Genomic DNA, 26749 nt, shown 5'->3' with positions numbered 1-26749 from the left:
TCAGAGGGGCACATTAATATCAGAAAACATTTTATTGCTGCATCTTTGAAATAAAAGCTAACAGTCCTGTCCCACTTCTGACAACCATACTCTACCATTTGTGCCTGTCAACTAAATAGGGCTAGAAGGATGAGGGGACAGTACAGGACAGGACTAAGAAACTCATGAGGGGAACATAACTTAGTGGCAGAGAAACAATTAGGAAATGATTGTGTCATTGGTTCTGAGTTGACAAATACTAAACTTAGGAAATTATCCAAATTCTCATTTTTTTCTAAGGAATATTTAAGCAAAAATTACATTGCTGCTTTAAATTCGCTATAAAAAGACAAGTCCATTTTCACATTTAAAAAATTACTGGTGAGATTTTCTGTTGAATTACCTGTTTCCTTCTGCTTGAGTAAAACTAAGCGTTTAATGTAAATGCAACATTCTGCACTGTATTCATCATTTCTTATGAGAATGTCAAGATTGTGACTCATATGTACCCTTTTATTACTTTACCAAAGTTAAATAAAATTGTGTGACTTTTGTAAACATTTATAAATTGCATTTTACATTTTAGCAACTTAACTGTTTTACAAGCATCTTTAATGTTAGTTGAGGAATTCCAGTATATTAGGATCATGCATTTAAAAAAAGCAGAAAACTAAACAAACAACAACAAAACCCCCCAAAAAACTATTTGCTATATTGGAAACTGGTGTTTCTACCAGGATTAGCCAGAAACACCATTTTTTAATTTCTCTTTTTAAAAGCCCCATATGCCCCCACACTTCATAATTCTGCAGTTCTACCCAGATTACAGTGATTGAAGTCAGGGCACCCTGTTAAGTCATTACTGCTGATTTTTTGCTTAGCACAGAGGCGAATAATCCAGCCAGTGCTGTGTCAGTGTCTCCTTTACTTACTTTCATGTTTACTATATTACTTTGGGCCTAATTCTGTCCTCATGTCAGCTGCTCTTTGATGTTAGCAGAAGTAGGTGGAAGTCCTATGCCAAGGAGATAAAGGCATCTAAAACACCATTTGATATGTTTCTTATTAAATTGCATTCCTTACCTGTAATAAGAAGTCTACATAAAGTAATTTTCTCCATGTTAGCCATGATTCACCAACAATCTAACTCTTCCAAATCATAACTAGTCAGCAACCTGCTAAGAAGAGGAGCCCTAACCATGAGTTAGCTGAAATGCATTGCACTGGTCACTGCGTATCTTTTTCTTGATTTCTAGCTCATTTGCAATGACAGCAGTAGTTGGACACTGTTCCACAGCAGCTCTGCCTATTCTGAGACTAAGCATATATCACAACATTCAGCTCACAATACACAGTGGAGTTTTTCAGCTAATTTGCTTTCTTGTAAAGTGCTCAACCGAAAAAAAAACCCAAACCCCAAAAAAACACCAAAAAACCTAAGCCCCAAATAAAAACACCTCCCACCCTGCCCCCAGGGGGTTCCCTGCTATTCCCAAAGACCTGGAAAAGGAAACTACAAACTGTTGGTCATCTAACATGTTAGACGGTAGAAGTTGAGTTGTCATTAAAAAGAAACATGCTACACCCATCTTTAGAATTAAACTTTTTTATTTTTGCCATAGAAAGCTCTAAGAACTAATATCAAGTATTGATTAATGAAAAGTAGAACACAACTTTAAAAAGTATGTTAAGGAAAGACTGTACAACTATATACATTACAGATCTGGCAAAAATGATAAACGTTTCACATGGAACAGTTCCTAGGCAATGGCTGTAGAACTCAGTGTTCAATGTATATAGTCATCAGCTTCTGCATCTTTCTATAAGCTGCATGCCTTAACAGTACAAAATAAATAAGCAGTCAATTGTTATCTCAATATTTTTAGTTCACGTACTGGAATGCTATGGTATGAATCCCCAAAGAAACCATACAGTGAGGATGCAGCCACCATTATCATATTTTGCAGCAGATCCGTTAATGTTTTTATATGCATATAAATGACTGTGAGGTTTGCTACCATACTCTGTTGAAATTTTTAATTTTTATATAAATGCATTTTCAGATTCAGTCTTTGTCTTCCATTACCCCAAAGCCAATTTCTTAATATTTACATAAGGTTTTTCATTAAGTTAAACTGGAAGCTAAGTGTTTACAAAAACAAACAAAAAAACAAATATAAGTGCAATAGCCAGAAATCTAAATATAAAAGCTCATGGCCCCATAAAAAGTTTTAAAAGAATGGATTTAACATGTTTCCGAACCAATAAATACTGGAAGTGAAATAAAAAAATGCTTTACGTGACCTCTGGACTTTGGATATCAAAAATCACTTCCAAGGAAAACTGAAGACCCTGAGACACATGCAAGCACGAGTCTTCTAGCAAAAATAGTTACAAAGCCCTAATTTTCCAGTTTTCCTCCAAAAAGAGACCTTTAGTAGGCACAGTTTAATTTAAGGTTTTAAATACATCAGCAGCAAATACTGATAGCCATTATGTTTAATTATTACTGAATGTACACTTTGCAACGTATGCTTAATTCCAGATGTGTCATGTCAAGGACAAAAACGACATTGTATTTTTCTTGTCAAAAAGTTCAGGAAGTCTCAATATAGCACGTGGCCAGCTAAGTCAGAGCTACCTGTGCGAATACAGGCAATCAGCACTTACGTCTTGTGAGGATTATGTTTGACTGCTGAAATGCCATCTCAGATAACGTCCAACCTGTAACATTTGAAAGCACACCCCATTATTTTCAAAGGGGTCTGCAATATGATCTGGAAATAATCGTGTGTATCATGTTCTTGGCCTACAAAACAGAAGTGCTGAGCATTACATGCGTAAGGTAAACAAATCCTCCTCTTTCTCCCGTCATTAACTCATACAGATTTCTGGTACCCTTTTTTATAGCTCAAGTTGTATTTGAACCATTTACCATTTAAATGCCTTTCTGTTTAGAGTACTGTATGTCTAAAACCTTAACCTTGAAGGTCATAGGATCAAGATGCTTACTTAAAACATGAAAAAGAAAAGAAAAACCTTTAACTGTAATTTAAGCAATGAAAGGTTACGATAACTAACTAGTACTATGCACGACAATCTTTCTCAGTCATCTCTAGAACTTGAGCAGTTTTCGTATCACCATTTACAAAAATTCAACAAGTCACTATATCTGAAATGCTAAACTATGACTCCAGTAAACAGCTGTTTGTTTTTCTCAGATCTACTGTTTCCTGTTCAAGTTGGACGTCTAATTTATCTTCTAAGTGCCTAAACATGTACCAATTGCAAGGAGAAAAAAAGGACAATGTAATAAGCCCAAAACTAAAAACAGATGACAGCTAGACAACTGCAGAGAAATGATACTTTGGATTATGGTGGATGGAGGGTATTTTTTGATTGTTGGTTTAGTCCTCATGCTTCCGCACCCTATAAATGGGGGGGAAAAAAAATCCAAATCCCTGTTTCATTTAAAGATCTAGCCAAATAGGCATACAAGATCCTCAGCAGTCTCAGTGCTAAACCAATATAGCACTTAGATTATTTCATAGTTTGGAAAAGTAAATTTCAAAGCCTTCAGCTAAAAAAAAAAAAAGTATTACTTTTATCATAAGTATTACTTTTTTTGAAATACCAGACTGAAGCCCTCCTTCTTGGAGAGCAAAAAAAGCATCAGCACTTTATTCCAAACTAACTACTGGCATCTTTTCCAGTAGTAAGAAAACCTAACATTATTCCTCAAGCTTTGAAAAGGCAAAAGTTTCTCCTTCTGAAGTGTTCTAAGCTTCATCACTATTGTGCTTTGTGGGTTTGGGGTTTTTTTTTCCCGTTGCAAAAAGAGTAAAATATAATGGTCCAGACACTGAATACTCTGCTCACCATACTGCCAAGTATAAATAAAGTTTGTTCAAGTTAGCCCTAACTGAGTATCTCTTGTTGGCAAGACTATTTGCCTGAAGACAGATGATTCATAGTGCTTATAAAGGCAGAACTAAGATGCTAGTTCAAAAATACACTACTCCAAACTACTGGATCAGTTCTTTTGGACCCTTGCAGTAACGCATTGTTCACAAAAATGAGTTGTGGGATTTTTTTTTTAAATGGTTCCATATTCAAGAGACTACGATGAAAAATCTGTTTTCTTGGTCAACGTCTAAACAGAATTCAGCATTAAAGTGCTAACATGAAAGAAAGGGTTTACCTAGTAAGTATGGGTACAGGAAATACCTCGATTACTTTAGAAGATTTCTAGCTCTTTAGAAGAAATTGTACCTCTTCAAGCTACAAATCCCCACGTTTTGATCAAAATTAACATACCAGAACACACTGTCAGCTCCTTGGAAATGTCTTATTCTCTATTCAAGTAAACTTTCAGATGAATCGCTTCCACAAATCACTTGCAGCTACTAATGATCCATCTAAGTGCTACCATTTGATGACTTGGTAGAACAAGTTAACTTGTTTTCACTTTAACATTTGATTTTACAGCGATTTTAACAGTTCATTTAAAACAGCTGCAATATTTCTGCACTCAATCCTTTTTCCAGTATTTAATGCATTTCAGTAAGATTCCGGTATTACAAACTCAAATTCAGTACTTCCCTCTGATGGATTTTGTTTAAAAATTGCTTCATTTCCCTGTGGAATGAAAATGTCATCCCAGGTAATTTGTTTGGCTGGAGGGTTAGATGTTGTTCCTTCAGTGCCATCCTTCCCTGTGCCAACACGATAAACAATTCCACCCTCATTTATTACTGGTATACTGCTTGAGTGATCAGTAATGTATGCATACTGTCTGATCTGCAAAGACCTGCAAGGATGCAATCGATAAAGCTTGGTATCTCCAGAAGGGTCTTGGCTATGAACTGATCTTATGTGGGAGGCCGTAATTTGGTAGTTGATGAAAGATTTGCCACACGTCAAGCACTGGTACCTTCGCTCACCGGTGTGGTGAATTTCATGCTTCGTACGGTATTCTGCAAGAGGAAAAACTTTGTCACAATATCGACACGGATACTTCTTCTCCCAGGAATGAACATTAAAATGTCTCCGTAAACTCGTCAGACATGCATACGATCTCTTACACACAATGCAAATGTAGTAGACCCTTCCATCCACTATGAGCTCGTAATGGTCATCGTGCTTTACTTTCATGCGTTTCCTGTTTGGAGAATCACCACCAGACGTTCTAGGCGTTTCATCAAGCTTGGCTTCACCTTCCTCGGAATCACCCTTCACAGGAATGACTATGTCATATGTATCCTCGCCGATATTTGCATAAACCTTACAGCCTGTGGACAGGCCTTCTATTTCAGTTGCTGTATCTAATGTTATGATTTTCTGCCCTTCTGCCACGTGCTTTGATGCTATACCTGAACTGAATTCCTTGTTGTTTCCAGTCAGGACATCTGAGATTTTTATTTTAAATTCTCCAGGTTTAGAAAATGGCTCTTGTGAAAATGTAACAACCTGTTTTTTCTGTACACCTGATCCTTCAGAGGTTGCTGCCTTGGGTAGAGAAGGTTGCTGAACCAAAGAGCTACTGCTGACTGAACCAGGACTAGAGGAGCTAATGATATCGACATCATCTTCAACAACCTCTTCATCATCAACAGCAGTTGTTTCCACTTCAGTTACGGAGCCATTATTAGAAGGCTGCTGGTTCTCCTCAAGTAAATTAATTGTAGGGGTCACATGTGTTTGATGCGAGGAGCTGGCACTGAGCGATGAGTTAAGCAGAGGCTTATTTAGCACAATGATATTAGGAGTCAAATGCTGCGGTGTTGCAGAGACAAGTGATTCGGCACTTGATTGTGTTTGGTTTGGGCTTAGCTGACTGGCAGACGAAGTGAGTTTTTGAGCTGCTGTGGTGCTCGTCAAATGGGGAGAGCCACCACTGCCACATGATTTTTGGTCAGAAACTCCAGCTGGACTTGGGCAAGGCTGGTTCTGGGTAGCAGCATTTGTGTCTTTAGTACATTCTTTTGGAGGAACAATCTCAGAGCAAAAAATTACATCATCATCATCCTCATCATCTGAATCACTCACTGTAATTTTTGTAGTCTCATATTCTATGCCATGTAAGGAGAATGACTGTGTTATAACCGGCATCCCATCCGTTACCTCTTGACTCTCTGGCCTTATTACAGGTACTTGTGTTTCAGCATCCTTTTGACCTGGACTAGAAGTTGAAGTTTCTGAAGCACCATCTTTGACCTCGCTTGGCATGTTTTTTCCTTCAGACGGAGGTACGCCCAGATCAGCTATGAATTTAACACCCAGCTGTTGCCCTGATTTAATCAGTTCATCAAGTAAATCGGATCGAACGCTGATTATTTTGGAACTATAAATATAGTTAAGAATTTCTGCAAAAATTTCTGCTCTTACAAAGCTCAGTTCAACCACTTGGTCAGCCACTGAGAAAAGCTGGTGAAAATATGTGCTTGAGGCCGAAAGGATGTTTCTGTGAGCTCGAAATTTCCGGTCCTCCACGATGACAGTAACATCACAAAAAAGTCCGTGGCCACGTTGTTCATTCAAAGACTGAAGGAGCACACTAGAATACTGTGTGTCTGTTGCAGAAATCAGTTTTTTCCCCTCCATTCCTACAAAGAGAAAGTAAAAGGCATCAAATTAGTAAAAACAGATTTGTGGTTTTAACTGCATGACAACGTTCCTGCATTTACTGTTTATTCCTTCTTTTGAAAAAACAGATCTGAGATACTATTCATAAGCTTATATGCTATAGCACTCCGCAAATTTGTTTCTTACTGTTATTTGTCCCTTCACGTTCTACACAAGGTATGTGCAATTCTGAATATATCCTCTATTCTTACAAGGTGAGGAACAGAGAAACAACTGCTTATCTGATTCAACAGCAAATAAGGTAAATTCGAAAACCAAGAAGATGCAAGATTTGGGTCCCTCAAAAGGCTTTAAACATTATTAGAGATTTCTTTTTAATTGTGAAAATATTCTGTAAATTGTTATGAGAAAGCCTGGTAACATCCAGGTTATTTATGGGCCAGACAACAAAATCCATGCATCCATATATTATCAGCCAACTGAGGTTAATGAAAATGCTATTGATACTTCACTTCCTCGCCCAGAAAAAGAAACTTTTTTTTTAACCCTTCCTCATATATTTGCAAGATTGCTTTGTGTTTGAAACCGAGTTACTGAGGCAGCACGGTAACAAAAAAGATCTGTAAAGTCAAACTAATCCATCTATCGGCACTTCCGATTCCATGCCCCCCAACAAGATGCAAAAAACAACATCAAAATATACGAACAGCGAGTTAAAGGCTCTACGTCCTTAATTTTACTCATAAAACTTTTATTTCCAGACGCCTGGAAGGGCAGGACGAGATGAAGAGGCCGAGACCCCCGGCCGCCGAGCGCCAGCCTCCCCGCTCCGCCGTGCTGATCACGGCCGCCGCACGTCAGCCGCGGCTAAAGCACATCTCGCTCTCCTCCAAGGCCAACCGCTCGGCTCCCCCCGCGGCCCCCGGTGAAGTTTACCATGAAAACGAGCGTTTCGAGCCAGAGACGACGCCGCCGCCGCCGCGGGGAGGGCACCGTCGCGGGAGGTGCTTCGCGGGCGGCCCGCCGGGCCCCGCCGCGAGCTCCCCGGGCGGGGCAACAGCGGCCCGGCGGCCCCGCCTCAGCGAGACGGGGCGGCGGCGGCAGGCCCGGGGAAGCGGCCCGGCGGCAGCAGTAGCCGGAGCTGACGGGCGGCCCCTCCGCCGCCTCCGCGCGGCCAGGCCGTGCCCGCCGCCGCCGCTTCCTGCTCGAGGAGAGGCGAGCGGAGCCGGCTTCCACCGGCGGCGGTAGGAGGGGGAAGGCAGCCCGCGGCGCGGAGGAGGAAGGCGAGGGCCCGCGTTACCTGCGCTCCGGCCGCCAGCACCCGCCGCCCTTCGCCGCACAACGGGCACCGGCCGCCGCCGCTTCTCGGGCTCGGGCGCCGCCCCCGCTGCGCGGCCGCCAGGGGGCGCTGCGCCGCGCTGCCCTCCCCTGCGGGCCGCCGCGCTCCGCCCGAGCGTGCTCGTCACCCTTCGGCTCCCTGACCCGAACGGCGTCGGGAACCTTCGGGCGCGCTCGGGACCGGAGGGCGGGGCGGGGCGGTCCTCCAGCCGCCTCAAGCGGGGGCCTGGGGCTGGGCCGCCCGTGCCTGCCGTGGGTTCCCCCGGCCCGGCCCAGCCCGGCCGCCTGCCGACCCCCCCACCCCGGTGGCGCCGGGAGCCCCCCCGGCCGCGGTGTAGCGGGCTGAGGTGGTTGGCGGCTCCCAGGAGCTCCCGGACGCCGCCTGCGGCTGCACCGCCCGGGTCGCCGCGCCCCCGCGCCGTCTCCCGCCCCTTCGTGTCGGCGCCTTCAGGTGCACCGAGGGCCGGTTACAGGCCCCAAGGCCCCGTGTGTTGGCCGCTGCCGGGGCGGGAGCTCCGCACCTCGCCGGTCCCCGGCCCTGCTCCACCAGAGGCCTTGGGCAGCCGAGGGCCGAGCACACGGGCCTCGCTTCGGCCGTGACAGTTCCTGCCTGGCTCCCGCCTATCCCGCTCTCCTTGCCCCAGGCGAAGCCCGCAGTAAGCCCCCCCAACACCTGCCTTATGTCTGACCGTGTTGGAAGGCTGTGGAGACCTGATGGCAGCAGGTTATTTCCCGCTGCGGCTCATTTCCTTCCCGGGGGCAGAGACCAGGCTGGCGCTGCTCTGCCAGCCGCTGACGCAGCTGGCACCTCCGCCCAACAGCGAGGAAATCTCCTGTAACCTAAACCTGAACACCCACGCTCGCACTGCAGGATCATTTATTTTGTATTCTTTGCACCACAGTGGCACGTGTTAGACCCTGCTAGGAGCCGTACAGACGTTCAGTCCTTTGACAAAACGTGGCTCTCGGCACATTCGACGTGGTCATCAAAGTGACATATCCACAATGCGGTCTCTTGGAAACTGTCACTGTTCATGAATGCTCAAGGAGCACCAAGATCATAAAAGATACTTTTCATCTTCAGTTACTGATCTGTTCCTTTTTTTTTCCTATGGATTTTGTGGACTTGAAACACAGGGGTTCTTGATTTTTCTTAAGATTCAAAAACTTTGCCAAGAACAAATGTCCTTCTATCAAGTTCGACCAAAAACATTACCAGGCCACGGTGACTGGCACAAACGACTGCAATCCCTCACTGCATGTATCAGCAACGAAATGGTCCTGCCTAAGTTTACGAGCCCTTCTAGCAAGAAAATCACCTGCCATGCTCCCTGTATTTGTATAGCTAGTAGCAGAAGTGCCTTCTTGAAGCGAGCCTTCAGATCTGAAATGTTACAAAGCCGGTTTCTGTTTATTTATAGGCTTTTCCAGAGAGCTGAGTGAAGAAGAATAAATAATAGAAAAGAATAATCAGGGGAAAAGGTAGGCTTTTCTTCCTCATATAACCCTTCAATTAAGTTTTCTCCTTTGATATAGGTTCTTAGTCATTTTTACACAGGAGGTTATATTAAATGAAAATAATACTATAATTTTTTTAACTCAATGTATAATCCTGTGTTCTTTTTTCTCCTCCAAAAATGTCTGATGGTCCAAATTAAACCATTTCTTAGCCTTCCATCCTTCGGCTTTAAAGAGTTTTCTTCTCCTCATTGCCTATCTCATTTCTAAATAACTAACAGGAAAATTTTCAGATCAAGATGAGCACTGATTTGGAAGGAGCCCTGCTCCTGAAGCATCATCAGTTCTCAAAAATCAGGTTTGAACTGCCTATCCTTCGGCACAGAAATGCTGGCTAATTTAAAAGATGCTGGTCTAGCTGTGAGAGTTGCACCATCTCCTTGACTTTTACCTTTTTGCAGAAGCTTCTCTCTATGGCAACTTCTTACATTAGATATAAAATCTGAACCCCACTATCACCTTGCCATGGTCAGGGCAGAGCTAATGCTCTGACCAGCTTAAAAAGTTTTACTGAAGCTGCCACTCAGTCCTCCTGCACCTGAAGGCAGAATTTCAATACGAATATTTTTTTGTCTAGCACGCACCTCTTTGTTTGGGGGGGGGTCCTCTTATTTTTAGATAAGCTTAGAAAGTGTTTGGTGGTTTGACTTACATAAAAACTATATAGTGACAAATTAAAAGAACAATTTTGTCTAAGATATTGACAAGAAACATCTAGAACATAGAACTAAATGTGGTGTTCTTGGAACTGAAAAATAGGTAAGAGACAGAATAGCAACTTTTATTTTGATGCATAGAAGTGATCCAAAAAAACTCTGGGATGGAGGCTCTGAAAATATGAAGTACAAATTTAAAGAAGTGATGTGTAAGCTTTTGTGAGAAGACAAAAAATTATGCAATTCAGTGACAAGTTTTCAGTTAATCAATTTGAAGAGCTCCCTTCTTTTTTAAAAATACAGTTTGTGGGAACAGAAAATTCTTTTAAAGACAAATCTGAGAGACAAAGAAGTGTTCTCTGTCGTGAAAAAATGTATTTTACATTAAAATAAATTAAATTTGATTAACAGGACAGTGAATTTCCCCTTAGGGCCTTCAGTAAAATAAAAATTCAACAGTTACCCTAGCTAAGACTACTTTTAGGGACAGAAATATTATTCCACTGGGGAATGTCAAATAAAACACCACTGCTTCTGAAGGACTCTAAAATACTAATTTCCACCATTTGTGCTTCAAGGAATTTTCAGAGAGTATTTTTCCTGTCAATCCCATTATATATAGTCTCATATAACTGAATTTAAAGTCCAGTGATACTTTTTATTGACAGTAGTAGTTGTTGCAGATGCTGTTACGTACTGTATATATGTGCGTTGTATAACCTGTGTATAAAAATACTTCAAGTCACTTTACAATATTAAGTAACAGAGGTGCAGAGTGCTCCTGAGAGCTCGATGTTTTAGTCACCATTTTGCCAAGACGGACCCTGGGGTACAGACATGAGCGGCCTTATCATGAGAGCTGTCTCAGCGCAACCGAAGGCTGGCAGCCAGCTGTGCCGAGCGCTGCAGTGCTCAGTGCCTCTGAAACCCCCTGGCTGTCTGCCTCCCTGCCAGCCTGCATCAGCACACGGTAAACCCAGGCTCCAGTGCACAGCACGCCGCCACCGGCCACATTTCAGGGTCTTCCACCCCTTTTCTGGGGCAGCCCCGAGCCCTGGCTGTGGGAGATCCCAGGGGAGAAGCTAGGGAGGGTCACGTGCCCTCATGAAGGCCTCGGGGGTACATTTACTTGCCACGTGGATAGGTCCCTACGTTACGTGTCTGGCCCAGCAGCTTCCATCTCTCTCATGGGTTGGTGGCATGACCTCCTGTAACCAGTGCTGGGAGTACATAGTGGCCTGGACTTCTTCCTGGGGACATCTGACTTCACATACCACAGGGGTAAATGAACTCAGGCAGCCTGTGAGGAGAGCATGGATACAGGCTGCTAAGTCTCAGGATCACTCTAGGTTTCAGGTTCTTCCTGAGACTGGAAGCTCAGACAGACAAAGTCACTGAGCCTTAATTCATGCAGTATGGATTCAGCTGGCAAAAATACAGCCGCTGCAGACTTCCAGCTGTCTCATTCAAATGACCCTACCGCCGATCAAAACAACAGCCTTTTAAAAGATAGCCTTATCTCATTGAATTAGGCAAGCAGTAGTCCCTGATATTCAAAATATTCACAAAGCCCCACAGCAGGGAGACACCAGGCCGTCCTCGGACAGACACAGGATATGCTAACACCATACACATACGCAAACCTCTGGTAACATGTTTTCCATCCCCGTTCTGCATGTGGTTAACATGCACGCAAGATAATAAACAATTTAAATAGGCTTCCTCCTTCTTACAGGTTTTTTAATGCTGCTTATGATAGGTTTGGGAACTGAAATAGTGTTTCATTTGTGAAAAAGAGACTGACATACTCAGATATCTTTTCTAGACAGCATAAACCAGCATGGGCTTTCCGGGAGCAGCCATCTGAAATGCCTCGTTTACACCGAGCTCGCAGGAGCCCGGCAATGTTACGCCGCACTTCCCAGGGAAGAGCAGAAACTCGTTTTTTTTTTAAGAAAGCACCGCTGCAAGGTGCTCAGCCCTGGCACCCTGAGGGGGAAGGACGCTCACAGAAGGAGGACAGTGAGCGTCTTATCTTAACACATAATTTGTATAATTTTCTCCCCAGATCGCTGCCGTTTCGGGTGCTCCTTAGTGCTGCCACGGAGACCGGCGGCCAGAACCATGACAGGCCGGTCTGGGAGGTGCCGTATTTTTTAATTTTCAAAAATCGGCCGTGAAGGTGCCGGGCGGCGCTGGGTCCCGGTGACCGGGGAAGGGGGAGCCCCGGAGCTCCCCGCGGGGTCCGGGGGAGGGTGAGTAACGGGGACTCCCCGCCTTCCCCCCGGCGGAGGGGCCGGGCCCGGCCGCGGGCGGCGGGGGCGGGCCGTGAGCTGTCCGCCGGGCAGTGCTGCTCCCGGGCCGCCGTGGACAGCTCCCGGCCGCGGCCCCGCGCCGGGCTCCCCGCCGGGGCCCGCGGAGCAGGGCGGAGCGGGGACGGGCCTGCGCCGCCGCCGCCCGCCGCTGCCCCTCGCTCCCGGGGCGCGGCCCCCCGCCGCCGCCCGCGCCGCCTTACCTGGCACCGCCGCTGCCCGCACGTCCATGCTGCCGGGCGGCCGCTGGCGGGGACCCGACCCGGCCGCCGCGGGGCTGGCCCGCCGCCGGCAGCACAAAGGGAGCCGCCGCCGGGAACGCCGCCGCCGCGGCGCCGTGTTGCCGCACGGGCGGGTGGGGCGGTGCGCCCCGCGGGCGGGGCTGCCCCGCTTCCGCCCCGCCGCCGCTGCCCGCCCCCGCCCGGACGGGAGGGCGCCGGAAGCCGCGCGCCGCCCGGAAGTGGCTCGTCCGCAGCGGCCGCCCCGCCGCCATGGCGCCGGCGTCGCGTTCCCGCAGCCCGCCGGCCGCCAGCCCCGAGCGCCGCGGCCGCAGGTCGCGCTCCCGGTCCCGCTCCCGCGAGCGCAACGGCCTGAAGCGCGCGAGCCACCGACGGAGCCGCAGCTGGTCCCGCTCCCGCGAGCGCACCCCCGGCGGGCCGCGCTCCGCCGCGCACCACGGCCACCACCACGGCAAGGCCTGGCCCGAGTACTACGAGAAGGAGAAGGAGGAGATCCTGCGGCAGAGGCGAGCGCCGGCCCCGGGCTGCCCCTGCCCGGGGGCTTTCCGCAGGGCCTGTCGTGCCGGTTCCTCCCCTCCGCTCGGAGGAACCGGCGCTCCCGGGGAGGGCAGGGCAGGTGCCGGCCCTGCGGTTGCCGGGGAGGGGGCGGCTGGGCCCGTTTCCGTACGGCCCTTTCGCGGCCTGGCGTCGCCGTGCTGCGGCGCTGCCCGGCGCTTGGAGCCCCTTCGGCCTTTCCTTGTGGCGGGCATCGCGTGGGGCGTTCCCCGCCGTTGTGGCGGGACGGGGCTCGGCTGGAAGGGTGCTAGCACCCGGTACCCGCCGATCCTCTGCAGTGTGCGGAGGTTTGCTTCCGGCCTCCCAGGCGCCTGGTTGTTTCTTCTCCTTACTGCAGCTGCTGTAGGCGGTGAGAAATGGTGACAGAGATCAGACCTAAAATGTTTATGAGCTGGGTACAGCACACGAGGCTTCAGTGAAGGTGTTTTCCGTTACAGGAGACTCAATGAGAGAGAGAGGATTGGAGAACTGGGGGCACCTGAAGTCTGGGGACTGTCACCAAAGGTTCCTGACCCCGAGTAAGGCATATTCTTTCATCTTTCCTTCCGGTTTTTATGATATTGATTAAATGTCGGTTTAATTTACAAAAACATCTTATCCCTACGCTAGTCCCTTTGCCACAATTCATGTTGTGTCAGTTCATTTCTGAATCAACATAATGAGATTATTACTTTTTTTTTTGGTCCTAAATAATTCCAACATATCAATTATGCAAGATATGATTTATTGTAGATCAGATGACCTTTGTGTTGTGGTTCTGAAAGCAGTTCCCATGCTGCAAATTAGCTGTTTAATGGTTTACTCTATTGCAAGTATTGACTCAAAATCTGCAAGCGTGTGTTTGGTCATATGTGTACCTTTGATCTCGAGTACTACAAAATAGATTTTAAATAGCAAACTTTTATTTTTATTCAGTTCCGATGAACATACACCGGTAGAAGATGAAGAGGCAAAATCTAAGAGTAGTTCTTCAGACTCCAGCTCAGAAGGTATTTTGTTTTGCTTATACAACTTGTTTCAAAAATAGGAAGCTACCGAAGTCTAGAATCTGGTGTTGCTCGCAGGAGGTTCATTGACTTTGATAGGTGGAAGTGAGTGTGGTGGGCTCCAGTTCAAAGGAGAGCCTTGCTTTGGGAAGGTCGGGAAATACATGTGGAGCTAGATGATCTTTGCCTGTTCTCTAATGTTATCTTTTAAAAACATTCTAGAGGAAAAAAAGAAAAAGAAGAAGAAAAGAAAGAAGAAAAAGCGGAAGGCATCCAAAAGAAAACGCAGAAAACATTCGGAGGACAGCGACAGTGAGTCGGAGTCTGAGCAGAACTCCAGTGGTAAGAAAAGAAGGTTTCGGCTGATGTGCGTGGCGCGAGAGCTCTCCTTCTGCTCTTCTGAATGCAAAGCAACGCTTCTGGCTTTTGTTGCATGCTTGCAGCATTCTGAAATTACAGAGCTGCAGCATCAATGCGGTATTCTTTTCTTGCACCGTCTTGCTGGGTTTGCAGGGCCTTTTCCTTGAGTGCTTGCGGTCTGGCCTCAGGAAATAGGATTTCTGAATTTAGCGTCCATTGGGCGTCTCGTGCCGTAGATATGTTCGATATGTTGTCATATCAAACAATACTGCAGGTAGCTTTCTATTGAGACCTCAGTATTATTTGGTACCTAAACAAATCACGTCTGAGAAGCTGTGTACTAAGGCATTCTGGTGGAGGCAATTAGTTATTCACAGTGCAGTAAACTACTTAGTTATAGCTAATCATCTCTTTTTGATAATATATATATACTTTCCTTTTGTCAGATGAAGATAAAAAGAAAAGCAAGAAGAAGAAAAAGAAGACCAGAAAGTAAGTTTCCAGGTTGTTGTGTGTAATTCTACCTGCTTTTGACTAGAGGGCAGCACCACTTTCTTAGCAGGTAGCGAGGAAGGCTGAGCACTCTTGTAATTAGGGCTATAAATGCTGTGGAATAATCTTAATTTGATGGATTTTCTTTAAATCTACAGAACCATGCAGCATAGAGGACTCACTGCAAACGTAAGGAGCCGCTTTCTAACGCATAACAGTGTATATATTGTCTTTGTTTTGCTGTAAGGTGTTTTCTATGAGACAACAACAGTCTATATGCAGACAGCCAGTCCTCGCATAGGTGGAAGTTGCCTTGAGAAACTAATGACTTGAGTATGATTCCAAGCACTTTCTTTCATCTTAAATTTTGGCCTGTCTGTCTTTGACTTTATCACAGGAAGAAGTATAAGAAAAAGAAAAATAAGAAGAGCAGGAAGGAATCCAGTGATTCAAGTAGTGAAGATTCTGATGACGAAACGTTCCAAGGGGAAGATCTCTGGATTGAGAGATCAAGTAGGTTCACCTGACTTTAAACTTGGATTGAAACTTCTTGGTGTCCTCGTCATGAATTCTTTTTTAGGTGTTGCTGACCTGCGTAACTCTTCTGATAACAAAGAACAATGGGCACGATATTAATCTTCCTCATTATTTGATTGTTGCAGAAAATACAGAAGCTGATAGCTTGATTGGACCAGAAGCTCCCAAAACTCATGCATCTCAGGATGATAGGCCTTTGAAGTGAGTAGCCAGCTCTAAGTGGCTAGTGGCTGAAATGGTGGTGGTGCCAGCCTTTACCCTGTCCTGAATTCGGGTAGAAAAGTCTGGTTTATGCTTTTTAGCCTTGATTCCTAGAAAATCAATTGTGAGATGCCTTTATTCTAATGCTCTGCAGTATTGTGACTTTATAGTGTCTTCATTACTGTTTAATCAGAATGGATTCAACTGGTAATTTACGATGTTGCTAGTGTTAGCCATAAGGAAGAAACAGGCCAATATGTGGGAAAGAATAAGAAAGTGCTTAAAAATGCAGCTGTAGCAAGTAGTGAACGGGGAAGCTGGATGTTTAGCTCAGGCTCTCACTATTTGAGACTGATTGATTGAAATAACTGCCTTTTTTTTTAAGCTACGGACATGCCCTCTTGCCCGGTGAAGGTGCAGCAATGGCAGAGTACGTAAAAGCAGGAAAACGTATACCCCGGAGAGGTGAAATCGGCTTGACCAGTGAAGAGATCGCATCGTTTGAGAGTTCTGGTTATGTCATGAGTGGCAGCAGGTATGGTATTGATGATGGTCATGGTTCAGTGAAATTTTCAAGAGCTGCTTCCTCTGTTGGCCAGTTGGAAGACTGCTTCCAAGCTCTAGTTGAAAGCACGGAAGAGAAGGTGCTTTGTGTGCTTGGAATAATCTACACTAAACTCCCTATTGCTATAGATAGATGGTGAGTTTTTTAAGGACGCTTTCTCCTCAAGAGTAAAAATTCTTTCCAGGTAATATACTTCTAATTATCTTGTATTTCAAATGAGGAGATGCTTGTGTCAGGTGGCTCAAAGGTGGTGTGTTTGAACAGCAGTGGTGATGTGCTGGCTCTTAGTAGGAGACAAATCAAAGTGTGAGAGGTTGGCTGCACTTTTTTCTCTCTGAGTCCAACAGGAATTTCACTTAAATTTTGGTGAGCCAGCAGCTGACACCCTGGGGGTAGGTGGGGCTTCCAGCTGACTAGCTGAGAGCAGGCACCCCAGAAGTCAGTTTCTTACTCTGCCACGCTCCTTCCTGGGAAGGTTTGTGTGCAGTTTGAATTCTCTAGCGTAGGTATCTTTATAAGCCCCTCAAAACATTCAGGCCGGTTGATGGATGGAAGCAGTGATGGGGCATTGCATCCCTCTGCCCGTGCTGATGTACACAATGTTCTCCTCTGCAGACATCGCCGAATGGAAGCTGTGCGTCTGCGTAAAGAGAACCAGATTTACAGTGCAGATGAAAAGAGAGCTCTGGCATCCTTCAACCAGGAGGAGAGGAGGAAACGAGAGAATAAGATCCTTGCAAGCTTTCGAGAGATGGTCTACAGAAAGACTAAGGGCAAAGAGGAAAAATAATTCTTTGTTTGAACTGTACACCATAGATTCTACCAAGCAGCAACTAACCTGTTCCAGTCATGATTTGAAAAAAGCTGTGAGTGCTGCAGTGCCTTTCACCCAACAGGGCCACGCCTCAGGAGTGGATTACTTCTATCAAGGAAACAGAGCTACTTTTGTCAGATTTTCTTGGATAATTTGTTCACCACCTGCAAGGAATCCCTGTAAAGTGAAAGGCTACAAGGCAGGAACAGGCAGGGAAGATTAGAGGTGGCAATGTTCTATGCTCGCTTTGAATCGGACAAAGAGGAGGATTCTATGGGAGGGCTTTGTTACCTGATGCTGATAAGTGCAATTTTCCCTTTATTTTGATTAATGAGAGTAGACTGGCCATCAGAAGCAAGCTACTAGTAACAGTAGCAAAAATGAAGGAACTCCTAAGTTCCTGTTTAAGATGTAAGACTGTCCACGTAGGTATTTTTTCATAAGTCTTTTAGATTTATTTTTTTCTCAGAACAGTTGAGTTTGGTTTGTGGTTCAAGCTAGACTTGTAAATAGAAATGAGTTTGTAATTTAATACAGTTGGGCTTCAGTTACTTTAAAGCAAGCAGATCACAACTGGGGTATAAAGTAATAGTAATAGGAGGGTCTGATCTTCAATCCGCCGTGGTGAAGAACTAAGTTGCTTGCTTCTTTTTCTCCTATGTTATACATAGGTATCAGAGCAGTGGGGTGCAGTGATTGGAACCCCTGGATGTACACAGGTGGTAACAAGGATGTATCTTTCAATTTGTTTGAAATTTTTTTGTCTATGGAAGTGTTCTAGATTAAAACCTTATTTTAACTCCTGTGATATTTTAATTTGGTCTGTTTCAGCAGTATTACATGGCTGTCTTTAAACTCTGTACTCAGAGGCCTACTCCAGGTAGTGCTTCTGTGGTGGTTATCTTTGATTCAACTGCATATTGCCAAACATACCCCCCTTAGCCTTCTTTTTCTCAAATGCTTTTAAAAACAAAGTGTTTTCTAGAGGGTTATTTTGTTCCCCTAAATCTCTGTGTTGTAGTTTTGGCAGCAGAGTTGTCCTGTATGTTTGTATAAAGAAAATAAAAGTCCTATAACGTTTGCCCTGGAGTTCTGCAGACCTGGTGTTCGCAAACAGCAAGTCCAGCCCAGCTGCCTCTTCCCATTTACACTCTGGAACCTGGTTCTGTCCTGCCGTACCCATCCATACCTGCAAGGGACTGTCGTAAAGCCAGCTGCCAGGTCAGGCCGTAGTTGTTTTTGCACAGATTTAATGCTTTTTGTGTATCCACAAAGTAGAAATGCTAATAAGGAAGAGCCATTCTTCATTGTGTTTATTTGATTCTCCACAAACTACCAACAAGAGCGTTGGCGATAGTGAATTGGAGCTGTTCATTAGAAAGTCTGTCTTTCCATGAGGATTATTTTATTTTCAATGATGTCCTTAAGCCACTTTTCTCTAAACTGGCACTGTTCTGGCCTGGAGGATGGAATAAAAAGAGGGTGAATGGAAAGAACAACATTGAATCCAAGTTTGGCCAGCTGAGAGCTGGCCTTTATTCACAGGGCAAGGCTATCTGCAGAAGAAAAGACCGCCACCTAGACCTGTGTAAACCCAGGACAAATTCATTATGGAGAAGGCAGATGCTCATGGGGTGGCTATCCATGCTTGCAGTGGAGTGAAGCTAATGATAAGCAGAGTCATTTGGTTTTGCGTAGCAAGATTTTTGACAGCTTCCTCCACCTCTCTGCTATTATTGCAAACTTATTTACGTCAAGCTCCCTGTTTGTTTTTGGCATGGAAAAGCTTGCTAGAATCTCCCGAGTTGTGTCAGTGATGGAAGAGTAATAACATTTACCTGTGAATCAGCCTGCTGGACTCCAGAGTGAAGAATACCTCCACAGGCAAGGTCTGCAAGAAAGGAGAGACGGGGCAGAGTTCACGTACAGGACCTCAAAAAGCAGTCATTTTAATCAGGTGAGAACTACTATCTACTTCTTCAAAAATAACCTGTGTATTTGTATGACGTTTCTGATATGGATTAGAATAGTTTTGATTTAAAGCCTCTGTGAATATTCTGTTACGAAGGCGAAGACTCGGATGTTATAATTCTAAGCTTGTGCTAGGATGTAAGATTTCTGACCAGTGGCTATGAGCTGATGTACTGGTTTTGGCTGTGACAGAGTTAATTTTCTTCGTAGTAGCTGGTATGGGGCTATGTTTTGGATTTGTGCTGAAAACAGTGTTGCTAACACAGGGATGTTTTCGTTATTGCTGAGCAGTGCTTACACAGAGTCAAGGCCTTTTCTACTCCTCACATCAGCCCACCAGCGAGGAGGCTGGGGGTGCACCAGAAGTTGGGAGGAGACAGCTGACCCCAGCTGACCAAAGGGATATTCCATACCATATGACGTCATGCTCAGCAATAAAACCAGGGGGGAGGTTGGCGGGGGGAGCTGCTGCTCGGAGACTGGCTGGGCATCGGTTGGTTGGTGGTGAGAAATTGTTTTCATTTGCATCAGTTGTCTTAGTTTTTATTTTTCTCTCCCCTGGTTATTTTTTTTTCCTTACAAATTGTCATTATTTCTTTTTTGTAAATTATTAAACTGTTTTTATCTCCAGCCCATGAGTTTTCTCACTTTTACGCTTCCAATTCTCTCCCCTGTCGCACCGGAGGAGGGTGGGGGAGTGAGTGAGCAGCTCTGTGGTGCTTAGTTGCCAGCTGGGGTTAAACAATAACGCCTGTGGACTACTACTTGGGGATCCATAGCCAGCAAGTAGAAAAGCTAAGGTTCAGCATGACTAAGCATAGGTTCTGGAGGTAAAAAGTCTACTCGGTGCAATTTATTTCTTTATTTCTCTTGAGCTGCAACATATTATTGTACAGGTGACAAACTTCAGGCCGGTCTGGAAAGGGATTGAGACAGCATGAAGAGCAGCGGGCCAGTCTCCCTCTACTGACCCCTTGTTCCGTAACTCGTCTCCGCTCAGCCCTACTTACAGCTGCCCAGAGCGATTGCTGTTGCTTGGAAGGGGAAGACAGTACGAGCAGGAAAGCAGATGTGGGATCCTGCCAGATTCTCTGTTTTTCAAGTTTCTGCCAGTCTCCACAATTTGGGAACTAAAGCAGCCTCCCGCTCTGTGCTCTGCTCCCCTTGGCGACTGACTGCTAGTTTCCCTTACACCACGTTTAAGTCTCCCGCCGTTGCTCTGACAATGCCCAGGCCTCGTCAGTGTCTCTCGTGAGAGCTGCCGGTTCCTGGCCGGTCTCTCTGCTGCCCTGGTGTTTCCCTGCCTCAGGAAACCCCCCTGTACTCTTGTCCCTTAAAGGATTGGTGCGTGCCATTTCTGAGTACTTACGGCAGGTTTGATTTTGGAGATCTCTATAACGAAGTAGATGCTTGCTGTTGCTCGTGGGATGGGTTTTCTGCGTGTTGGGATGCTCCAGCAAACTCTGTAATGGTACCTCTTGCTGTCCTTCAGTTCTTCTTCCTGGAGAAATTCTGACCAGTGAAGCCAGCTTTCGTGAACCCCCCATGTCTGCTGAACAAACATAAGGCACTGAGATTCCCTCTGTCTAGTAGAGGTGACTTGAGGAAGGTGCTAAAAAGGAACTGAGGTGCTCTCCTTTGATTTTTCACACTCCTCAACAGTGAGAAGGTGTGACCTTCCTGAGCGGATGGAATTGTCACTCACAGAAATGAGTTCTTCAATCTGCTGCTGTCCTCTCTCCACTGTGAAGCTGTTGCCTGTGGTCCACTGGATATTCTTGATGATGTACTCGGTTTCTAAGATAGATAAAACGCTGACAAATCCTTCTGGGAAGACCCTGACACATGCAAATAGAGCAGGCACGCTACCTTTCTCTTTTTTCTCCAGCTCTGGAAGATACTCATCTGTACCGCTTCTCCCATTTTCCGTGAGAATGTGAGCTTTTTTTTCACTGCCAGCATTTTCCTCTCCCTTGTCCATTGTCTTGTCCTTTAGAAAGAGAAACGCACAAACGCACTGAGTTGGTCTTCAGAGCTGCGAGACCCATCTCAGAAACTTCAGGCCGCTCTGGAAAGGGGTTGCTTCCTAACTGCCCTTGCCATGCAGGTGGGCCCTGGGTGGCAGCCCAGAGAAATAGAATCATAGAATGGTTTGGGTTGCAAGGGACATTAAAGATCATATAGTTCCAACCCCCTGCCATGGGCAGGGACACCTTCCACTAGACCAGGTTGCTCAAAGCCCCAGCCAACCTGGCCTTGAACACTTCCAGGGAGGGGGCATCCACAACCTCTCTGGGCAACCTGTTCCAGTGCCTCACCACCCTCACAGTGAAGAATTTCTTCCTTATATCTAATCTAAATCAACCCTCTTTCAGTTTAAAACGGTTGCCCCTCGTCCTGTCACTACACTCCCTGATAAAGAGTCCCGCCCCATCTTTCCTGTAGGCCCCCTTTAGGTGCTGGAAGGCTGCCATAAGGTCCCCTGGAGCCTTCTCTTCTCCAGGCTGAACAACCCCAGCTCCCTCAGCCTGTCCTCGTAGGAGAGGTGCTCCAGCCCTCTGATCATCTTTGTGGCCCTCCTCTGGACTCGCTCCAACAGCTCCACGTCCTTCTTATCTTGGGGGCCCCAGAGCTGAACGCAGTACTCCAGGTGGGGTCTCGGGAGTCTGGTTCCAGACCGGGGGTGGCTGGCACCCAGGAAGCCAGGGCCCAGGGAGCTGCGCCCGGCCCCTGGCAGCATTGCAGGGCCGGGGAGAGACCTGGGGGGACGAGACCCGCAGAGCAGCGGCTCCCCCGGCCGCGGTACCCAGCAATCCAGGGAGTGTTTGCTCCGTGTCGCCATGGCAAGGCGGGTGCCAGCCAGTCGGAGCGCTGGGCTCCCAGCATCCTCATCGGCATTCGGGGGGGGGGGCCCTATGGATGGGGACCGCAGGGCCCCTTTGGACCGGGGACCCTGGGGAAATTCCTCCCCAGCAGCCATAGTCTCCCGGAAGGGGAAGACGGTACGAGCAGGAAAGCAGATGTGGGATCCTGCCAGATTCTCTGTTTGTCATGTTTCTGCCAGTCTCCACGATTTGGGAACTAAAGCAGCCTCCGGCTCTGTGCTCTGCCAAACACAGGCTCAGTCCAGCCCGTTGCACAAAGGTGCTGTAGGCTTTGAACACCAGCGCTTGCGACACAGAGTCCTTCAGAGGGAAAGGACCACGGACGCTCCCTGAGAGAGGCCAGAGATGTTTTAGCAGAACGCAGCGTGCTGAATTCCCAGCAGCCGCTCTTCCAGGATGACAAGGGGCTGTTACAAGGATTAAGCTACTAGAGGAATAAATGAGCAAAGCGTAGGTCCTAGTCCTTGTGGTCTGACAGAGATGCTTACTGCTTGAAGGTGAAAGGAGATAATGAGAGTGATGGGAAGCTGGTTTAGGTTTGTATGAGATGGGAGAATGAGTATCAACAGGTAATACCACAGAGTGAGAGCGAGCTGTGAAACTTTGCTCATTGGCACACTTCGTTTCTGTGTTTCTTACGGGAGTTTTCCTCATTTGGTTTCATCCCCTCAGTAACAAAATTGGGAAGTACAACTGCAGCATAGGTGTCTGCTTAGAAAGACAGATGGGAGAAAAGGACCCTGAGGACCCTGGCGTAGGAGTTGTGCCAAGACATGGGAAAGCATCTGAGGGGGAACTGGTCAACAGGTTGGGAAAAGGCTTAGCAGCTGGTGGGAAGGTCTTGTGCTGGAACCGCTGGGGAGGCAAGACTTGGGACACAGACCCCCAAAGAGCTCTCTGTGTGTGACAGGTGAGGCCCACTCGTTTAGTGCATCTCATGCAACGAAGGAAGCTTCTTCCAGCTGCGGCTCAGGACATGCTATAAGGTGAGCACAGCCCGAGGCATGGTGTCAAACAGAAAAGGCCTCTTCTGAGCCCAAAAATTCTCCATGGAGACACGCTCACCCAGGCAGGACGAGCCTCGCAAGAGCCCCTTGGTATCTGAAAGGATTACAGCAAGCCCTGCCTAAAGCAGCCCTGGTTTGCTTTTCAGCTGTCTGTGTAGTTTGGGAGAGGCGCTCAAGGCTAGCGTGAGCCCTGGAAGCCTGTCTCCTCCTCTGCTTCCTGTCCTGATCTCCACATCTTTTCCCTCCCTTATTTCTTGTCCTCCTGATCTTCTCTTCCTGCTAGTTCTTCTGTCTCTCCAGCCAGCACTGTAGCTGACTAGCTGGTGGTAAGTGCTTCGGGTTGGTATTTCATTGATTCCCAAGTTCTTTTCAGCCCTTCAGAAAACTGGGACCTTGAGAAGCGTGTCAGGAGCCAAACCCAAGGCTGACCACATCTAGAAAGCACGAGCAGCTGGACAGCTTAATTTAACCACATCGTCACAGAGCACCAGAGAGAAGTGTCAGACGTATCTGTCCCTGCTCAGTGACACACGCTATGAGTTACAGTTCAGGACTACTGATAGACTGTCAGAAACACTTCATCCCAACCCAACTAATCAGCAGAGGAATTCAGATGCAAATTTCTGTGTCTGAACTTGCTGTTATTCATGCTGATGTAAATCCAGAAGAATTCTGTTTACATCAGTGTATTTTCTTTTTCTGCAATATTATTACTTTTTCAATATGACTACAAGCAAATAGAGGGAATTATATTACAGAGACACTTGCACAGAGCAGAGGAACAGACTTGGTTACAGTCAGCAGAAAACAACTTCTAGCGCTGCTGGGCATCCTCAGCTCTCACTGGTTGCGGAACGGTAAAAGGGTATTTTGCTGCTGGCCTGGCTGCTCTTTCAGTAGACTCTGTCCAGCTGAGTCAGCATAACTTTCCAGTCACGGGGCTGGAAATTTCTCGGAAATTTCTCTGATTTGCGTGACTCTGCACCTTGTTCACTCTATGTGGTTATTTGTGGTTGTTCCACACCCCGTGCCTCACAGTGAATCAGTGTTAATGGTAGTGACACAAGATCTGCATTTCACTCTCCCATTTGCCATACTTTAAGAAGCAGACAAGTAAGAGTCATTGCTTATAGCGGATTTAGGATGTAGCAGAAGCAGTTTTTGGCTGTATTGTAAGTTAAAACTGCTGAATATTACTGTGCTGGGAGGGACGAATCGCAAGGTGCAGGAGGTGACACTGGCTATTGACACAGACTGCCGCACAGTCAGCAGGGTTGCTACAGGGAACTGCAGCTCAGCAGAAGTGGGCGCAAAAATAGGGTCAGTCCTGCTGCCTTTCTGCATTTCGCTAGTACTTATTATTACAGATGCATCCATAATGGTGGTGGTGTGGTAGTCCTCTTGGCATTCCTTTTCTTTCTCTCACAGACACCTGCGTAGTGTACATCAAAGTGCATAAGGCGAGGAAACCAATTCTGTCCAAAGCTGATATGCAACTGTATTGGGTTTGCATGGCAAGGTTTTGGTAGCGGGGGGGCTACAGGGGTGGTTTCTGTGAGAAGATGCCAGAAGCTTCCCCTATGTCCAACAGAGCCAATGCCAGCCGGCTCCAAGACGGACCTGTCGCTGGCCAAGGCAGAGCCCATCAGCAACGGTGGTAGCGCCTCTGGGATAACAGATTTAAGAAGGGGGAAAAAACTGCTGCACAACAGCAGCTGGGAGTGAGAATATGTGAGAGGAACAACTCTGCAGACACCAAGGTCAGGGAAGAAGGAGGGGGAGGAGGTGCTCCAGGCGCCGGAGCAGAGATTCCCCTGCAGCCCGTGGGGAAGACCATGGTGAGGCAGGCTGTCCCCCTGCAGCCCGTGGAGGTCCACGGTGGAGCACATCTCCACCTGCAGCCCGTGGAGGACCCCACGCCGGAGCAGGGGGATGCCCAAAGGAGGCTGTGACCCCGTGGGAAGCCCGCGCTGGAGCAGGCTCCTGGCAGGAGCTGTGGCCCCGTGGAGAGAGGAGCCCAGGCTGGAGCAGGTTTGCTGGCAGGACTTGTGACCCTGTGGGGGACCCACGCTGGAGCAGTCTGTTCCTGAAGGACTGCACCCCGTGGAAGGGACCCACGCTGGAGCAGTTTGTGAAGAACTGCAGCCCGTGGGAAGGACTCACGTTGGAGAAGTTCATGGAGGATTGTCTCCCGTGGGAGGGACCCCACGCTGGAGCAGGGGAAGAGTGTGAGGAGTCCTCCCCCTGAGGAGGAAGGAGCAGCAGAGACAATGTGCGATGAACTGACCACAACCCCCATTCCCTGTCCCCCTGCGCCTCTCGGGGGGAGGAGGTAGAGAATTCAGGAGTAAAGTTAAGCCCGGGAAGAAGGGAGGGGTGGGGGGAAGGTGTTTTATGATTTGGTTTTATTTCTCATGATCCTACTCTGGTCTGATTGGCAATAAATTAAATTAATTTCCCCAAATCGAGTCTGTTTTGCCTGTGACAGTAATTGGTGAGTGATCTCCCTGTCCTTATCTTGACCCAGGAGCCTTTCATTTTATTTTCTCTCCCCTGTCCAGCTGAGGAAGGGGAGTGATAGAGCGGCTTTGGTGGGCACCTGGTGTCCAGCCAGGGTCAACCCACCACAGCAACACAGATACAAGGGTTGAATACATGTATATCTTTATTAAAGTGTCAAATCATTTTATATAGCTATGTGGATTCTTCAAAGTGCTGCCACCTTAGTCTATGTTCTCCAGACCCTGAAAAAGAAAAAGTAACAGCTGTATCTGCACCATTCTCATCGCTAACTTGCAAGAGGGCATAGCTGAAAATGCAGGTTTTTCAAACTATGCCTAAGTACCCAAGTCCTAATGAAAAAAAAATTTAACGTGCACATCCCCACAGGCAGGCCAGCTGCAGGTACAGAGCGAGCTCCGACAGCCCCAAGAGTGACCAGTGCCCGCTTCAGAGGTAACGGGAGCCCCCAGCCCAGCGCTCGGGGATGGGAGGAGCAGCGCATGGCTCCCGCTTCCCTCCCAGCGGTACCTGCCCGGTGCCCCGAGCACCTGCCTTGGAGACGTAGTACTTGTTGACACCCGACACCCGCCTGTCTCTTTCCATCAGGGTCCACTGGTAGGGATAGCGGGCGATCCTCTTCTCCTGTGGGCACCCACAGTGCTGCCTGTTACGGCCCCCGGGGAAGGGGAGCCCCGAGGGAAGGGGGGTCTCAGAGGGGAGGAGGGGCCCGGGGGAAGGGGAGCCCCGGGAGGGAAGGGATCCCGGAGGGAAGAAGGGGGCTGGGGGTAAGGAGGGCCCCGGGAGCGAAGGGATCCCGGAGGGAAGAAGGGGGCTGGGGGGAAGGAGGGCCCCGGGATCCCGGGCCGCCCGGTCGCCCCGCCCCGCGCTGACCTTGCCGCCGTTGCACCAGCGGTGCATGTAGACGGTGGAGAGGCCGGGGATGCTGAGGCAGATGCCCATGATGGCCATGCCGGGCAGGATCTCGTACCACATCCCGCCGGTGCCGCGCTGACGCGCTACCCGCCCCGCCGCCCCGGGATCCCTGCGGACACTCCCGGCCTGCCCCGCGCGGCTTCCCGGCCTGCCCCGCGCCGCCGTCACTACCGAGGCAGGCGCGGAAGGGGGGGGTGGTAGCGACAGCGCCGCTGGGGGAGTCGCGCCTCGGTAGTGCCGGGGCAGGAAATGAGGCCGTGGCCGCGCTCCGGCCCGGCCGGCGGCGGCGGCCCCGGCCCCGAAGGCTGACCCCG

General features: G+C 47.7%; 3 protein-coding genes and 1 long non-coding RNA gene across 4 annotated transcripts; 1 reads left to right on the top strand and 3 right to left on the bottom strand.

The window, feature by feature from the left end:
* Positions 1-1575: 1575 nt before the first annotated feature.
* On the bottom strand, positions 1576-12624 carry ZBTB33 (zinc finger and BTB domain containing 33). Its single transcript, XM_050901780.1, has 2 exons — positions 12592-12624; positions 1576-6584 (listed from the first exon to the last, which is right to left on the bottom strand). The coding sequence occupies exons 1-2, from the start codon at positions 12617-12619 to the stop codon at positions 4540-4542; spliced, it is 2073 nt and encodes a 690-aa protein (XP_050757737.1). The 5' UTR covers positions 12620-12624; the 3' UTR covers positions 1576-4539.
* A 255-nt stretch (positions 12625-12879) lies between these two features.
* NKAP (NFKB activating protein) lies at positions 12880-17322 on the top strand. The gene is made up of 9 exons (XM_050901820.1): positions 12880-13133; positions 13620-13700; positions 14098-14171; positions 14391-14510; positions 14975-15020; positions 15418-15533; positions 15683-15758; positions 16144-16293; positions 16939-17322. The coding sequence occupies exons 1-9, from the start codon at positions 12880-12882 to the stop codon at positions 17111-17113; spliced, it is 1092 nt and encodes a 363-aa protein (XP_050757777.1). The 3' UTR covers positions 17114-17322.
* A 1114-nt stretch (positions 17323-18436) lies between these two features.
* On the bottom strand, positions 18437-20547 carry LOC127019661 (uncharacterized). Its single transcript, XR_007766959.1, has 3 exons — positions 20478-20547; positions 18976-19028; positions 18437-18596 (listed from the first exon to the last, which is right to left on the bottom strand). It is a non-coding gene; the product is annotated as an uncharacterized LOC127019661 (long non-coding RNA).
* A 5100-nt stretch (positions 20548-25647) lies between these two features.
* On the bottom strand, positions 25648-26571 carry NDUFA1 (NADH:ubiquinone oxidoreductase subunit A1). The gene is made up of 3 exons (XM_050901880.1): positions 26394-26571; positions 26055-26144; positions 25648-25744 (listed from the first exon to the last, which is right to left on the bottom strand). The coding sequence occupies exons 1-3, from the start codon at positions 26493-26495 to the stop codon at positions 25724-25726; spliced, it is 213 nt and encodes a 70-aa protein (XP_050757837.1). The 5' UTR covers positions 26496-26571; the 3' UTR covers positions 25648-25723.
* Between the last annotated feature and the right edge of the window lie 178 nt (positions 26572-26749).

The sequence above is a fragment of the Gymnogyps californianus genome, chromosome 9, assembly GCF_018139145.2.
Source record: "Gymnogyps californianus isolate 813 chromosome 9, ASM1813914v2, whole genome shotgun sequence".
Classification (NCBI taxonomy): Eukaryota; Metazoa; Chordata; class Aves; order Accipitriformes; family Cathartidae; genus Gymnogyps; species Gymnogyps californianus.
The sequence above is the reverse complement of the archived record's forward strand: the minus strand, read 5'-3'. Positions and strand labels throughout refer to the sequence as shown.